The 16,385-nt window shown below is 42.2% G+C and overlaps 3 protein-coding genes across 4 annotated transcripts; 2 read left to right on the top strand and 1 right to left on the bottom strand.

The window, feature by feature from the left end:
* The first annotated feature begins 3,023 nt into the window (after positions 1 to 3,023).
* On the top strand, positions 3,024 to 6,800 carry cnbpa (CCHC-type zinc finger, nucleic acid binding protein a). Of its 2 annotated transcripts, none has more exons than XM_056273870.1 (5): positions 3,024 to 3,135; positions 4,718 to 4,829; positions 5,144 to 5,209; positions 5,337 to 5,535; positions 5,801 to 6,800. In XM_056273870.1, exons 2-5 carry the CDS (start codon positions 4,721 to 4,723, stop codon positions 5,916 to 5,918), a joined length of 492 nt encoding a protein of 163 aa, XP_056129845.1. In that variant the 5' UTR covers positions 3,024 to 3,135; positions 4,718 to 4,720; the 3' UTR covers positions 5,919 to 6,800. The 2 variants fall into 2 exon arrangements, with proteins under 2 accessions (XP_056129845.1, XP_056129844.1); XM_056273869.1 differs by having other exon boundaries at positions 4,718 to 4,835.
* Positions 6,801 to 8,213: 1,413 nt separating this feature from the next.
* Positions 8,214 to 12,691, top strand: LOC130107282 (haloacid dehalogenase-like hydrolase domain-containing 5). Its single transcript, XM_056273806.1, has 8 exons — positions 8,214 to 8,333; positions 9,353 to 9,556; positions 9,767 to 9,879; positions 10,166 to 10,259; positions 10,395 to 10,428; positions 10,587 to 10,761; positions 10,938 to 11,126; positions 12,265 to 12,691. Exons 1-8 carry the CDS (start codon positions 8,214 to 8,216, stop codon positions 12,659 to 12,661), a joined length of 1,326 nt encoding a protein of 441 aa, XP_056129781.1. The 3' UTR covers positions 12,662 to 12,691.
* Positions 12,692 to 12,708: 17 nt separating this feature from the next.
* On the bottom strand, positions 12,709 to 15,131 carry gp9 (glycoprotein IX (platelet)). The gene is made up of 2 exons (XM_056273807.1): positions 14,991 to 15,131; positions 12,709 to 14,672 (listed from the first exon to the last, which is right to left on the bottom strand). Exon 2 carries the CDS (start codon positions 14,669 to 14,671, stop codon positions 13,925 to 13,927), a length of 747 nt encoding a protein of 248 aa, XP_056129782.1. The 5' UTR covers position 14,672; positions 14,991 to 15,131; the 3' UTR covers positions 12,709 to 13,924.
* Between the last annotated feature and the right edge of the window lie 1,254 nt (positions 15,132 to 16,385).

The raw sequence follows: 16,385 nt of genomic DNA, 5'->3' as shown, positions 1-16,385 counted from the left end.
GCCCTGTAATTTAGCTATGATGAGACAACAGCTCCGTTCTAATGTTTAGACTAGACCTAAAACACAATAAAAGCCATGTTTACAGTGGATGGCTCTTGCATGTCTCCAAACTAACCCTTTGCATAGATTCATTGTGGTTCACGTCCTCTAAACTTAGCAAATCTACAACATCTTTTTTGTCTTTTTACATTGGTTTGAAAATGTTTTAAAACATTGCAACTACTCCAAGCCTTTCTTTCTTCTTTTTTTAAACACAGTTTATCCAGAAACAAACTATCTCTGAAACTGTGCCGGTGTAAAATCTGCTGCCAACTTACCATGTGCTCATCTCTGTAGCATCCCAAACTAGATTCCCATAGGCGGCCTGCTAAGATGATTCATAGGTTCCACCAGCATGCTGGACTTCTCATCATGAACAGCTTAAAAATCAAATGGCTTCATCAAAATCCCAGATGATCTGTCTTGATTCGCTAGCACAAACTGAGCCCATAAAGCGGCAGGCATTCCTGTCCAGATGAGCATCATCATCACAACACTATGACATATTCCCATCTTGTAATACGGCTTCCACTTACATTACAACTGAAACTGCATTTCTGCAAACAGCTTTCTTGTTTCCCCAAAGTATTCTGCATACATCTAAAACATGCCACTGACACAAAATATTGTGTGTGTATGTGTTATGAGGATGAGGGCAGGGCTTTGTCATTGTGAAGCCTTGTTAAGGTGTTCCACTCGGCTGGCAACGCTTGCTATAATTCAGGCCATTTGGAGTATCATGGTTGAAATCTTCGAATCAAATCAAAATGATCTACCACCAGCAAATAGATTTGTCTCGGCCCTGTAGAGATAAGCAGCTGCTGAGTAACGGCCCTGTGAAACGGCACCACCTTAATCACAAGCGTAACATCCAAGACCACCTTAAGACAAGGACGCTTGCATCTTTCCAACTTATTGATCCGAACGGGCACTCAGGCCGGCTAGCTGAGATGCTTACATCCCCTATGATTCAGTGCGTTGCTGTCTCTCTCTCTCTCTCTCTCTCTCTCTCTCTCTCTCTCTCTCTCTCTCTCTCTCTCTCTCTCTCTCTCTCCCCCCCCTCTCTCTCACAGAGCTTGTATTTAATATGATGCAATCAGGATGGAGGAAAAATGCTGTGTAAATCCCCGTGTCAGGCTCACAACACGTTTTGTTATAGCAATATTTTCCTAGTGTTTTTTCCCCTCTCCGAATTTTTTAAGTATGAATTTTACGTTGTTTTCATTTATTTCTTGGTGGATTTGTTCAGAGCCAATGGGAATTAACACAACAGCTTTGTTTTTAAGTGTTCGTTATCAAAGGACTCTCATTTATACACAAGATGGAAAAATTAGATTTTGCTGTCTATGGTTTGGCATCATTAAAAGTCATGGTCTTTAGTCATCAGAAAGTACTTCTTACGATTATTAGTATTGCTCTTGACCACAAAACTAAACTGACTCTTAGATCTTTTCATGCCCTTAGTCTGTTTCAGTCTATTGTTTGACCTACAAAGGTTTTCTATTTTCGCTGAGAAAAAATAACCATCTTTTCATCCTAGTTTATCTTTAGGCAACTAAACTTGGTTTGCATACAATCATTTGTTTATTCAGACTAAGACACGACCATCTATACATGAAATAAATTACATTAGAAGTTCTTGTTGAAAGATAAAGAATAGTTCAAAAAATATGCTTATGCAAAAGGGGCACAGCTAAACCAATAAAGGCTACGAAAATAAAGTCGAACCGTGGACCAGAGTTGCCAGATATCGCGGTAGAAACAAGCAACCCAGACTGTCAAACAAGCCCATAATAAGCAACTTTGTGTTGGAGAGGAAAAAGCAACGCCTCTTCTCAAAGCTCACACTTTAATGAGGCCAGCCATCCCTTACTAGATTACATCTAATGGAGTGAAAGCAAGTGAGAGGCAATCCAAATGGATTCCATTCAATTCATGTTTGCATTCTCTTTTCGATACTCAACCTTCTTCATGTCAGTACCCCTATGATATATACATCCATGTCCACATTGCATTTGTATATTTATATGCAACATATCTCTGGGTATGTTTAGGTATATGTAGTGGTACACTGTCCACCTCCCATTGCGACATCTTATATTATCATTATACTTATACTGTGTATTCTTGTGTATAATTTGTGTTTTCTGCATTTTAAGTCGCCTGTGCATTCTTATTCAGCTGTGACATCTGAATTTCCTCTTGATGATTAATAAGGTGTCATCCTGAATATCTTTTTAGAAGTGCATTAGGGTGACGTCCATTTGATGAGATTGTATCAGATTGTTTCTTTTCTAAGATATAATTTAGTAGAGATACATAATTGTTTGTAATGAAGCTGGAGAGATAATAGTGAAATGAACCACTTGTGATGATAATGTGAGTCGAGCCAGCCTTTCAGTCTATTATTTTTCCCAGCCTATAATATATAATATACAATTCTTAGATATTCTCCTTGTGTATTAGGCAGATCGATCGATAGATAGATAGATAGATAGATAGATAGATAGATAGATAGATAGATAGATAGATAGATAGATAGATAGATAGATAGATAGATAGATAGATAGATAGATAGATAGATAGATAGATAGATAGATAGATAGAGTGCACATTCACGCTGTTGGGTGGGTTGTGGAGTGAGCGGAATTGGACAGCAGGTGGGGATGTTGGACATTTTACATTTCATCTTCAACAGACCCACTCTTTTGCTGCAGTGTTCAGCCAAACACAAACAGGCATACGCAACGCAAAACCTTCTAAGAACAAATCCAAAAATCCCAATCTCTGCAAATCTTGCCAATCGAATTTACGGGGTGCGGAATAGTCCAAAGTTGCTTATAATAAGCGAACATGGCAACTGTGTCGTAGCGTTGGGAGAGAATGGCCGATATCGTTCCGTGATTGGCTACTTCCCGGAGGCGGTGTCCTAGCAGTCTTACCCTGGATTGGTTGTCTGCGAAGGCTCTGGCCAACCACAAGCGCTAGCTTTGAGTGGACGCTCTGAATGACACTCGAAACTCGTGTTCACAACGCGTGTAGCACAACGAAGGAAAGAAGGCGTAAACAGAATCACCCAACTAGTTAGCAAGCAAGGTAAGCTACAAGCTAATATTAATATATTTCACTTTCAGCCGCAGCGTAGCTTTTATTTGTACTTGTGTGATTTATAATGAAAAACTGATGCTGCGTCTCAAACATTGGCCGGTTATCCTTTTTCATGCAAAGATGGGTTTTTAACATGCTGACGGTGAATCAGGCTCCGGGCCTACTGGCGGAATCACAACGACTTTGAAATGTGCGCTCTGCGCGGGAATTCTGCTTTTAAAGTATAGCCTATAATCACTTAAGTAGAAATAAATAATATTGAACGAGCATGGTTTTTTTTTTAACATCCTTAGTCGACAGCTAACGGGGCCGTTAATGCGATTGCTTATCGACGGGACCGTGCTTCTGTGTTGTGATGAAGAGGCATCAACGTGACAAGGCCCCATGTGAGCGCAGCTGAAATACCGAGTTGTGTTAAAATGGATTTTCGGGCGATTTTTTGGGGGGGGGAATAAAAGCGCACATTATTTTAAAACCGAGTCGGTGTTATTTCGAAATCGATGCGGGTTTGCATTTTTAGCTGATACGCTATACCAAATAAGCCCCCTCTGAAGCTGGCTTGCCAAGTTAGCGTTAGCCAACGGGGACATGTGTTTCACTGACGTTATCAAAGTGATCGTCGTGTTATTATGTCAAAGACAAGCCGTTTATAATCTCCTTCACTGTTCTCCGAACACTTAGCGTTTCCCGCGGTGGCGGCAAGCTCGCGGTCGTCTAGTCGAATCGCAAGGCGTGTGTGTAGAGTACCGTTATGTAAGGGCGAGCTGGGCCCGTCATGCGTTTTAAATGGTCATCCGCGCAGATAGCCGAAATTCAAGAGTTCGCTACGGCTAACCTGGCTAAAGGCCTTCAGTGGCCCACACTGGCTTGTTTTGTCACCGAGCATAATTCGATATACCGGCGAACCGAAGTGATCTAGCATTACTAAGTGGTTATTTGTGCGCGGCTAGTTGTGATATGACTGGTTTGCTCTGACTCAGCCAATCTTAGCTAGTAATTGTGAGCATCTTCGTTACTTATTAACTCAAAATTCTTCCTGACTTGCTGTCTTTAGCACCGCCAGCAAACACTTCGGAGAAGTGTGGCCAGTGGTGATTACAACATGATTCCATTGAGGAAATCATGTAAGTTAGCAGGGTAGTCAGTAGTCCTAGTTTTGTGGGCAACAAGGGTGTGCATAGTGATGGATAAACTCACCTACTCCTTTAGCATAAATTAGATCCCATGGTTGTGGTGTCATCGTGTTGGATAAACGTCCGCTATTTTTTATGTGGTACCTAAATCAAGTCTATTGGAGTTATGCCAGCAGTAGCATTACATTTATTATAATTACCAAGCATTGGAATTCTACAAATTGACAGCTTGTAATTTGGCAGTGTTTTTGCTCATTGTAACCTTTATTGTTTTATATTTTATCAAGGCTTTAAATGGGTTTGCCTTGCAAATGTTTGATTGGATCAAGACTTGGATCAGCCCCACTATTGCTTGTGTGATAGGATCCTTATTTTTTTTTCTAATGTTATACCAGTATTTTAAGGCGAAGTCTTTAACAATTTGTGTTTTTGATTAGATAATGGAGATGAGCAGCAGCAGCGAGTGCTTTGGTTGTGGCCGCACTGGGCACTGGATCAAGAACTGTCCAAACGCTGGTGGGCGTGGACGTGGCAGAGGCCGAGGACGAGGCAAGGGTACTAAATATTTGTAGGCCACCCCCAGTTTAGTTAACCACAGAAGGATTTGGAATTTTGTTTTACGGTCTTTATTCTGTATATACTTCTTCCAGATCTAGATGCCAGATGTTGAGTGTAATATTACAGCAGTTCTTCATAGCATTAATATAACCATGCAACTTATGTCTATGTGAGCTTTTTTTTAACAATGACCAGTGCTCCAAACGACCCGAATAGGTGTTGCCATAAAAAAAATTTTAAACCTGTTGCTTGTCGCCTTCCTCTCAGCTATGCATACTAATTTGAGGATACTACTCTCTCCTCAGACTTGTTCTGCTACCGATGTGGAAACCAAGGTCATATTGCCAGGGACTGTGAGCAGACCGAGGATGGTGGGCCTTGCAATTTTATCCTCCTTTTCAATTTTAATATTAAATTGTTTGAAGTGTTTTCAAATGAAAATTGTGCCTAGATGAAAAAACCTTGAAAGTATGACTATTCTGTAAAATTGCTGTTTAGCTTGTTACAACTGCCACAGGAGTGGCCATATTTCTCGGGACTGCAAGGAGCCCAAGAAGGAGCGGGAGCAGGTTTGCTACAGCTGTGGTAAAGCTGGCCATGTAGCTCGTGACTGTGACCACGCCAACGAGCAGAAATGCTATTCCTGCGGAGGATTTGGGCATATCCAGAAACTTTGCGATAAAGTGAAATGCTACAGGTAAATGAATTTAAGCGCATTTATGGGGCCTGACAATGTGTCTTTATTTCCTTAAAACTTAACACCGCCACCAACACTTCAGTCTTAATATCTGAATAGTATTAGACCACAACAATATAAAATTTGGCATGCTGTGTTGAAATGTACTTCATTATATTAAAGTAGGTTTCTTTTTGTGTTCGACTCTTCCAGTCGTCATTCTAAAATCACAGTGATGTTTTCTGTAGTGGATGTATCTAACAAACCGTTCAACTTTTCTCTTCAGGTGTGGTGAGATCGGCCATGTTGCTGTGCATTGCAGTAAATCTAATGAGATGAACTGCTACAATTGTGGAAAGTCAGGTCATCTTGCAAAAGAGTGCACCATTGAAGCCACAGCATAATCAGTGCCCTATGTTGCCCCTCCTATTTTTCAGATTGATGGTTGGTTGTATTATTTTCTCTGAATCCTCTTCACTGGCCAAAGGTTGGCTAACAGAGGCTAGTCCCAGGCCAGTGAGCCTCACGACATGAAATACAATGAAAGGGGTGATTAAATATCTATCTGCATTCAATACAAAAATGTTTTAGTTTGATAGCGGTGTTATGTATAATGCTTTGTTAAAGAACCCCCCCCTTTCCAAGCCACTGGTGATCAGAGATGACTGAATGGGACTAAATATATGGGATATAGGATCTCTGAGCTTGTCGAAGAGAGTCTCAGCAAGATAAGAAGGGAGTTAATGTAAACCTGAACTTTCAGGTTGGATATTTTGGTTTGTTTTTAGTGGGATACGATGAGTTGGCCAAGAGAGTATGACATGGAAAACAGTTCACAACACGTTGCATTGGAGCCCTATAAGTCGAGTGGGCAACAAACTACATGATATATTGCAAAGTAAAAAAATTGGAGGCATAAAAAGAATCTTGAAGTTCTTTTTATAGAAACCTGTTTACAAGATCACTTAAACCAAGGTAGATGTGTCCTTTAAATGGCTAGGGGATTTTTTTCTACCTTGGTGGTAATTCACATCAAGAACAGTTGTTAGTTCAGCAGAATTAGGAGTTATTTGGGAATGGAAAATGTTTTCACAGAAATCAAATGTTATTTTTGTACAATATCACTTAGACTACTGTAAAAATACCATTTGCTTGTACTCGGTTTTTAAGTCAGAAGGAAAATGCAACTGAAGTCCTAGAAAATAGAAATGTAATTTTAAACTGTCAATAAAGCTGGAGGAGCACGGGGAGAAAATTTTTGATCGCTTTATTTTCAGTTGCAAAGGAACTCCGTCATTAAAACACTCACAGTTAACTAGTCCATCTTCATGGGGGTGGGGGGGGGGGTCAAAGAAACAAGCACACATCTGCACGTTCTGCGCTTCACCTTCCCACCTGCACTACCAAGAGTGGGGTGTATACAGAGGAGGCTGTTGTGAATCTCCTCCAGGCCCGCAGCCTTATGGTTAGTATCAAAAAGTGGTCCAGGTTGTTGCCAGGCAGAGAAACATGTTCGTTGTTAAATAATCTAGACCAGTATTTATAGTGACGTTAATTTTTTCTGGCAGTCCCATGGCCTTAAATCTACTGAACACAATTTCACCAAAGTTCTCTCTTGTATGGACCCAAAATGATAGTGCTGAACATCTTTGACACTGCTGTGGAATTGTATTTGATTTATATTGTTGGAAGTTATTTAATTTTCTCTAAAGATCGATTCTGGACCACTGTAGAGTTTGGTTGTTGATGGGTGCCACCTTTATCTTCTCTTATTTTCAGATATCTCTCACAAGCTACACGTTAACAGCCTTTCATGTAGGTGGGCAGTTTGTACATGTCATTTCATAAAATATGTATGCGTCTCTCCAGAATAGATTAACTCCTGTAAACCATGCTTGGGTATTTTCCAGTGTGTCTAGAAATGGAGTCCCTTTTTAATTAGAAACTGGGTGGCATCCCAAAACACTGAAATCTGATGGTTTAAGCTGTGAAGGGAACTAGTCTAAACGCTCAGATATCCATGTCAGATTCCCTCTGGTTGCACTTGGCGGTACAAATTTAGCAAACCTATTTCAAGAATAGAGTCTGATGTAGGCTGTCACGTTTGCCACCAGTAACCCAATCTGGGTTTAATTATCTAGATTCAGGACTCAAATGAAGTCCCTTTTGTTCTTGGACCAGTTGTTTCATATGGTACTTGTATTGAAAATTCGCAGAAAATAACAGGTCAGTTGGGTGTCGACCATGCTTGACCGTGCCATCGGGAAATAACACCGCGCACAATTCAAACGTGCTGCAGTAAAACAATACTTATGCTCGGGGATCGAAATTAGGGATTGGATCTGCTGCACGACTCCTGCAACGCCGGCGATTTTGGACCTTGCTGAGGGGGTACCTGGTGTGTGGGTGTGTATGTGTGTGTGTAAAATGGCACCCGGGTTTCTTTTTTTGGCAGCCGGGTTTCCAGCGCAGATGCAGCAGCAGCTCCTTGGCTCTGCTTGACGCGCTCTCCGCCGAGATGCACGAAGGACCTCCTACCGCCTCTGTCGTCATCACATTATGGGCGAGAAAAGCCAAGAAAAACAGCTCGGAAGCCGGAGCAGCGATCACAGACGGAGCCGGCTCCCTTCACGCGGGTTTATCCATTTTGGGGTTTTTTTTTTTCTTTCCTCAAAACCCGGTGAAAAAAATAAAAGGAGATGAAGGGGCTCCTCTTCCTTTCCCGGGCTCTGTTCAACCTGAGTTACCGTCAAGCCAGGCGAAAAGCTGGAGTTGTCGGTTCTCGGTGCGGGTTTTGCGGAACTGTGTCTGTTAGCAAGGTACGGTTCGAGTTGTTGCTTCGTGTCGGCTCGGTCGAACAATAACGCCGCCGCCAAGTTTATTCATATAGTTGACTGTTATATAGTTGACTAATATTTCAGTTTTACCAAACGGGGCTGCAGTCGTTGCATGTAACTTTTATCAGAATGCAGATGCGCGGCTCGGCGTGGTGGTGGGGGGGGGTGGGGGGTAAAGCTGTAGCTTTGGGAGCCAGACGGATCCGCAAGCTCGTGATTTACATTTGCGGATTGATCTGGTTGCCAGGCTAGAGAATCTGCCTCTGGAGGAGCTAACTAACCTCGGGAGGCAGCGGCAGCAGAAATTGCTCCCCTTTTTATCGAGATAAAGACCACTACCAAATGTCAATGTCAGTGAATGAATTGCTTACCCCCCCCCCCCCATTGAAAGGTCAAATAAAGTCTATGGAGTCACGCTACCATTTTTATTTGTGTATTTTCAATAATCTAACGGTCTTGCTTTAACCAAATACCCTTGTGTACTGGGGTGTCAATCCGCCGTGTCATAGACCCCGCATGTTGTTTCCTATTCAATAAATGGTTCAGGGCCTCTGTTGTGATCTAGTGCTGCAGCTAGTCAACCAGGGCATTTAAGATGCTATGATGACTGCACCATTTGCAACAAAAATATTTAGCGTATACATGTATTCTTACACTTTAACAATAAATTAACCAGATCAGAGAGACATTTTGTGATGACAAATGTCCTTCTAAAATGCATTAGAAATCGCCTCGTGTAACCCACTCCCAGCTCTTGGTGTGGGTCACAGATGCTAGTGCTGATTTTTTTTCCCCTGTCACATTATGTAATATGTTACTTGACTTCATCATCACTTCAAATCACAGTTTGACTCGTGTTTCCTCGCTTTCTTGAGGCCTGCAGCCATTGAGCCCTCATTTGGCCCTGTTTTGTTGTTTCTTCAGTAATTTTCCACTTTCACTTGCATTTTTTTTTTTAATCCAATGAGGGAAATCTTTTGGTGATTCTCCTTCATTTACAGCCTCAGCCGGGCTTTGGCCTACTGTTTGACATCGATGGCGTAATTGTCCGGGGAAAGAGGCTGATCCCTGCAGCAAAAAAGGCATTTCAGAAACTGGTCAACTCTCAGGGACAATTTGCGGTGCCGGTTGTATTTGTCACCAATGCAGGGAATTGCCTCAGACAAACAAAAGCAGACCAACTCTCTCACATCTTGGAAGTACCTGTGAGTATATTACCAGAGGCTTTTTTCAGATACAATTCTTATGGATGCAGCAACAAAATCTGTCATTTATGAGTTAGTTATTTAAAATGGTCTGAAGTAAACAGAATCGGACATAAAACCGCTGCATTTAATTGCATTACTCTCCTTAGGACGTGTTCATGAGACGGACTCCTCAGCTCTGTTAACCTATAATTCTGTACCTTCCACCAGATCACCCAAGATCAGGTCATCATGTCCCATAGTCCTCTGAGAATGCTCAAGAAATACCACGAGAAGTGTGTTCTTGTGTCTGGACAAGGACCAGTGCTGGATATTGCTAAAAAGTATCCTTGGAACTTGATATATCTTACGATGTTAACATGATATATAAAATCAACCATTGAATCAATCAAGTAAACATAGATTTGCTGCCAATTCAGTTGCTCTCCAACTGTTATTTGATATTGATTTTGCGATAGTTGTTTAATCAGACATCTCTTGCATCTCTTGTACTTCAAAATGTGCTTTACCAGACAAGCGCTTACTTATAATTAGGGTGATGGTTATCTTGTGTTCTCGCTTAAGACAACTTAAACAATGCTTCTCATGTGTCCTTAACTGTGTTTGTAGCTTGGGTTTTGAGAAGGTGGTTAGCATTGATATGCTAAGAGAGTCATTCCCATTGCTGGACATGGTGGATCACAACAGGAGACCCAAACTACCGGTGAGATAGTTAAACATGATTTAGAGAGCAGCGATATATCAAGCTCTTTATTATTTATCTTTACTGAAGTAACACACTTTTTTTTCTTATTGTGACATTTCACTGTATGTTATGCATCATCCTCTTTCTTTTTAGTCCACTCCTGTTGGTAACCTCCCTAAGGTTGAAGGTCAGTGTCAGATACTGTGCTTCTAATTTCATCCTAATGGCTCAGCATCTTGTGATTTTCTAAGTCACCCTCTGAGATCTGTCCTCAGATCAGGCATACTGTTTTCAGATTTCAGAAGTGACTGTTACATGTTGTCTGTTATATAATTCAATTTACAGCTGTGATCCTCTTTGGCGAGCCCATCCGGTGGGAGACCAACCTGCAGCTGATTGTTGACATTCTGTTGACCAATGGTAATCTCAGCAGTGTCCATCAAACCCAGATATTGCCCCACCTCCCCCTATTGGCCTGCAATATGGACCTCATGTGGATGGCCGAGGCTCCGGCTCCACGGTAAATTTAAGGATTCAATGTGGCCATTACAATGTGTTGAGAAGCAGAATTGGAAGTAATTTTTTGTTGGCTGTTGCCTATTCATAGAAGTTATTCAGAATTGGACTTAAAACAGTTTTACAAAAGCATAGGCGTTGAATAAATATATTAATTTCTGCTTCCATATTTTACCTCAGGTTTGGCCATGGGACATTCCTTGTGTGCCTAGAGAACATCTATAAGAAAATAACAGGAAAAGAGGTGAAGTACGAGGCTCTAATGGGGAAACCGAGTGAGCTGACTTACCACTTTGCGGAGTACCTCGTCAGGGCACAGGCCATGGAAAGACAATGGAAACTTCCCATCACTACTCTCTATGCTATAGGGTATGTCACTTATTTTTCCAACTTATTTGACATCAAAAGCTGCAGAATTTTCACTCATACTGTTTGCAGCCGAAAGTGAATACAGTCCTGTGCATGGTCCCGCCAACATAATGTGTTAGATAAAAAGGTGTTACTATGTACCAAATAAAGGAAACCCCACCTGCATCGAAAAAATCAATTGCTTGGATTTGCTCTGAAGACATAGTTCCTTGCGATTATATTTGGATTATGGCTATGTTAGGCAAATGTAGGAGTTTGATTCAACCTTTACCCAAATGCTGGGATTCTTCTTAGGTCCTTTCAAGCCCCTTTCGGGCACTGCCATCACAAATCATCAACCTCTAATGGCATGTGGGAGTTAAACACAGTTGAGGCACTTCATTGATTGGGCTTGTGCCTGCTACTGTTAATAAGGTGTTCTTCATAGATTAATGTAGCTCACTCAACAGTCTCAAACAAGTACCCTTTCAAAGTACCAAATAAGTGTAAAATTTGCAAAAGGCGTAAACTGAACACGTTTGTCGCTGAAATATATTGAGCTATTGTATGGAGGGAGGCGGCACAGTGGTTAGCGTGGTTGCCTCACAGCAAGAAGATTCTGGGTTCGAGCCCCAGGGTAGTCCAACCTTGGGGGGTCGTCCCGGGTTGTCCTCTGTGTGGAGTTTGCATGTTCTTCCCGTGTCTGCGTGGGTTTCCTCCGGGTGCTCCGGTTTCCTCCCACAGCCCAAAGACATGTAGGTCAGGTGACTCGGCCATACTAAATTGCCCCTAGGTATGAATGTGTGAATGTGTGTGTATGTCGGCCCTGTGTGATGGCCTGGTGGCCTGTCCAGGGTGTCTCCCCGCCTGCCACCCAGTGACTGCTGGGATAGGCTCCAGCATCCCCGCGACCCTGAGAGCAGGATAAGCGGTTCGGATAATGGATGGATGGATGGTGGGAACATGTATGAAAAAGTGGAACTTCTCTCTTTCTCTGCTTGTGAGCATTTTCATGGATGCACACATACATGTGGTACCATTTTTGGGACAACTGAAACAGCCAAAATCCCAAAATGCCACTTCTACCTCCTTACAGCTGATACCTTCTAACTTCATTGTACCTCTTGATATAACCACTTTCCCTTTCCATCCCCCTTAGGGATAACCTCATGACTGACATATATGGCGCCAACCTATACAGCCGCTACCTGGAAGAGAGGGTCACCAGGAAGAACCTCAAAGCTGTTGCCAAGATGGCCACTGCCACAGGCTCCACCACTGCTGTTCCCCAGGATGAAGAGGTAGACAACCCCTGGGAGAGTGAGCTTGCGGCACCATCTGCTACTTGTTGTAAGTCCATCCTTGTCTGCACAGGGGTGTACAACCCCAACACAGAGGTGCCCCCCGATGCCAACCACTGCATCAAAGAGACTGTGTTCCATGGCCACCGGGACTTCCACTTTGACCCTGCACTGGTGGAGCCAGGTTATGTTGTGCAGGATGTAGCGGAAGCTGTTGACCTAATTTTTACGCAGGAAAAGTTTGTGCCTCAGTAGATGTTTAAGAGGAATGTCTGCTGTGATCATGGAGGTCCTGATGGAGGGGGCAATGGGTATAATATATTAACTGGAAAAGACCACTTCATGCATAGATTCTTAGAAATACAACACTGCGGACATTGCTTAACAAATTGTCAGGGCATTTAAGTAACATAGGTCATCTTGAAATTGTTACGTTAACAGTTATAATTGGATTTACTCTGACTTAAATGCTCTCCAAGTGTTAACTGATATTTGGTATTGTTTTTGTTATAGTCCCTTTATTAGTCATATTCTGCACAATTACCTGTTTTTGAGAGATGGACATTTTAATGACTGCCTTATTTGACAGTATCAATAAATATTTTCCTAGATTATGAAGTTTTAGATTGGTTTTAAAAATTATAAAGTCATCCTATATTTATTACCAGAATTTACCACTGTTTTTTATGAAATTCATATATTACTCTTGATCTCAAGGCAACTTTAATCATTGCATTTTTATTCAATGATTACCCATTTAACCTGTTCAATCTATGCATGAATATACTGAGAATAATGTTTGTACTGTAAAAATGTTTGCTGTGCACAGTGCAATATTGTCTTCTAATAGTACTTGTCTGTATGTCTAGTTATCTAACCCTTGATCAGTATTTGCACAGATCATACAGTTACATCCTTGTTAAATGCTACCATAACATTTGTGTCGGTAAATACACCCTTTTTAAAGCACTATGTTTAATGCAATAGATTTTGGATTGTAAAAACAAAACAAAAAAACAACCCCTGTAACTTGACATTTATAGTTATACTGTAGATATGAACATAGTTTAAGATATCTTTTTATCAAAGAATTAACCATAAATTCCATTTGGTGCATTGCATACCTTGATAAGTAAGTGTTACCTGAATGAAATCAGGCTGTGTTTCAAAAATAGGAACTTGCTAGTTTCCTACCCCATTGTTTACCTATTAAGAAACACAGCAAATAAACAAAAAAAATTACTTCATTGCAAAAAATAAATAATTTGTGTTACCTTGTCACTGTCTCCACTTCTCTTATTCACATGTACTGTGATTACTTTGTTACGATGCTTTATTTGTTACAACGTTTAACATGGAATATTTACAACTATAGACATTCATAATGTGAATTATACTTCTTCTGTAACGTCAGGTCTATTCGAGGCATGCAATAGTAAAATGATAACTTCGCTAATCAGTAAGATGTTCACCAGCACCAGCTGAACGCTGAGTCCTTTCTACGCAGAACAAAATCTCTCAATTAGCCTTTATTTTTATGTTGTGCTTTTTGTGCAGTACGTCCAGTATTTGTGGCAATAACTCCATATTGATAAGCGCCGTTTCTAAATCCTCCGTCCAGTTGAGAGAGGCTGAGCTCCCGCTGAATTCTGATGGTGTGCCCCGAAGCCGCCTCCTGTGTTTGGGCCTCAGTGAGTACAAAGAGTTGGCCCCAAATCTTGTGTGTCTCTCATCAATGTCCAAAGTGAAAGATGCACGCTTTGCCAGTCTCAGGCCCCACATCAGAAGAACTATGAGGCAGCATAGCATCCCCCCCAATAGGATATTATAAGCTCCACCAGCACACGTCCGCTCAGCACAGGCGTGGAAGTGTTCATCGCTGAGTTGGGTGACCGCTGTACGGGCCACAGAGTCGGGACTGGCACAGATGGGGTCCATAGAAATAACAGCCCTATTTTTCAACAGCCAGTTTCTCAAGTACTGGATCCTACAGTCACAGTGGAAGGGGTTCCCAGAGAGGGAGACCCTCCTCAGTCCCAGCAGTCTGTCAAATGAGCCCGGAGATACTGTGGTGAGCTGGTTGTCCTGTAGGTGGAGCTCTGTAGTGTCTGGAGGGAGATGAGGCACCTCCATGAGGTTCAGAGAGCTGCAGTTTACTCGGAGCCCAGCAGGCGGCAGCGCTGAGCACAGACAGGGCTGGGCAACAGTACGTGCATTGGATGTGGCCAAGAGAAGGAAAACTGCTAGGCCTGAACCGAAGAGCATTCTGCAGGAACAGGAGTGTGTTAGGTCATGTACCCTCGTACTGCGTCGATAATGGGAACACAATTGCCATTAACAATTTAAACATTAATCATAAAAACATTCCTATGGAAAAAAAGAGGCCGTTTCAAACCTGCTCTGCACAATGCACATTGGTGTGTAAGACAATTTTTGCCCATTAATTTTGTCCACTCCGAATATGAACACATCTGTGAGGCAATTAAAGATCGCGGAAATATTCTGCACAGCAATGAAGTGTAACTACAAACGGACAAATAAAAAGGAAAGAAAAACTTTTTTTCCAGCACACCAGTAAAAATACCTTTCAGTATCAAGCCAATCTTTGTCCTCATGTTTCTAGTCATCCTCAAGGTGTACGTACGCCTTGCCCCAGCCTGCTTCACAAGTCTTTAGGTCGGTGATGGCGCTCCGAGTCCCAGAGTTGTAACGGCCTCCCGACCGGCGCCACTCTCCGTTTTGTAACTGACGTGTTTTTCAAACGTCAACGTCGTCCTGCACCCGCTAAACAAAACCAGTCGGAGGGACCCGCCAATGACGACGCGCGCTTTTGGGCCTTTTGGACTTGAGGGAAACGCCTCTGCTGCGAGAAGATAAGCGTTTATCTTGCTGAAACGTTGATAGTGAGCTTTCTAAGTGGTTTCCACATATACCCTATGTTACTGACAAACGTGAGTAGTAAGCTTTGTGAAAACCCTGAATGTAAAACCCAAATCTGTTCAAACCAGCAAGTAGAACTTTATGGCGTTCGATAAATAAGAAGAGGAAGTTAAAGGTAGCCAGGTCAGCTGATGCCTCAGACGCCATTATGATGCTACATAATAACAAGACTTGTGGTATGGGCTGCATTACTGCAGAACACCTACGGTATTGTAACGTACATGGATAAGTAGACACGTTGGGCCTTTACTAAGGGGTCGAACCCTTTAGTCGAGCGGTCAGTGATGTCTCCCGCGGTGCGGGCGATACGGGTTCGCGTCCCGGCCGCGGCAGTTCCTGTGGTTGCTCCCCGAATTCGCTACAGTGTGCCAATTTTAGGCTCTGCCCAATGCTTGCCATGACATGTTTCACTGGTCTTGTGGTTCACGGGGTTCTTCCTGATTCTACGACGTCTGTACTGTTTAGTCCCTGTCCTTAAAGACAAGGCTGGCAAACCAAATAGCATGGACAATTATAGACCTATTGCCCTTGCCAGTGTTCTGTCTAAAGTGCTGGAAAGAATTCTCCTAACTAGGTTGGAAATATATATTCTCACGACTGACAGTCAGTTTGGATTTAAAAGAAAACACGGCACTGATTTGTGCATTTATGCTCTAAAGGAGATAGTGGCCAAATATAGAAGCCACAATTCTACTGTATTTCTATGTTTTATTGGTGCTTCCAAGGCATTTGACAGGGTTAACCATGAGAAATTATTTATTAAATTACTGGCTAGAGGTTTTCCAAATGATATAGTCAGAATTGTTGTCTTCTGGTATGCTCATCAGACATTCCAGGTTAAATGGGACAATGATGTGTCTGCCCCATTCCGGGGTTCGCCAAGGTGGAATTTTGTCTCCTTTTTTGTTCAGCGTGTATATGGATGACCTGTCGAGACAGCTGAATGGGTGTAACACGGGCTGTCTTGTGGGTGGCTCTGTCATCATCAATCAATGTATGCTGATGATTTAGTTTTAGTCAGCCCATATAGTGCTGGACT

This window comes from Lampris incognitus, chromosome 2 (assembly GCF_029633865.1).
Source record: "Lampris incognitus isolate fLamInc1 chromosome 2, fLamInc1.hap2, whole genome shotgun sequence".
NCBI lineage: Eukaryota > Metazoa > Chordata > Actinopteri > Lampriformes > Lampridae > Lampris > Lampris incognitus.
This window is presented reverse-complemented; position numbering and strand designations above follow the sequence as displayed.

Excerpts from the sequence above, each read along its gene's own strand:
- gp9 (XM_056273807.1), bottom strand. The coding sequence starts at position 14,671 with ATGCTCTTCGGTTCAGGCCTAGCAGTTTTCCTTCTCTTGGCCACATCC.
- cnbpa (XM_056273869.1), top strand. The coding sequence starts at position 4,721 with ATGGAGATGAGCAGCAGCAGCGAGTGCTTTGGTTGTGGCCGCACTGGG. Across the intron at positions 4,836-5,143 it reads AGGCCGAGGACGAGGCAAGG|ACTTGTTCTGCTACCGATGT; the intron begins GTACTAAATATT and ends CTCTCTCCTCAG. Across the intron at positions 5,210-5,336 it reads CTGTGAGCAGACCGAGGATG|CTTGTTACAACTGCCACAGG; the intron begins GTGGGCCTTGCA and ends ATTGCTGTTTAG.
- LOC130107282 (XM_056273806.1), top strand. The coding sequence starts at position 8,214 with ATGAAGGGGCTCCTCTTCCTTTCCCGGGCTCTGTTCAACCTGAGTTAC. Across the intron at positions 10,762-10,937 it reads GCCGAGGCTCCGGCTCCACG|GTTTGGCCATGGGACATTCC; the intron begins GTAAATTTAAGG and ends ATTTTACCTCAG. Across the intron at positions 11,127-12,264 it reads ACTACTCTCTATGCTATAGG|GGATAACCTCATGACTGACA; the intron begins GTATGTCACTTA and ends CATCCCCCTTAG.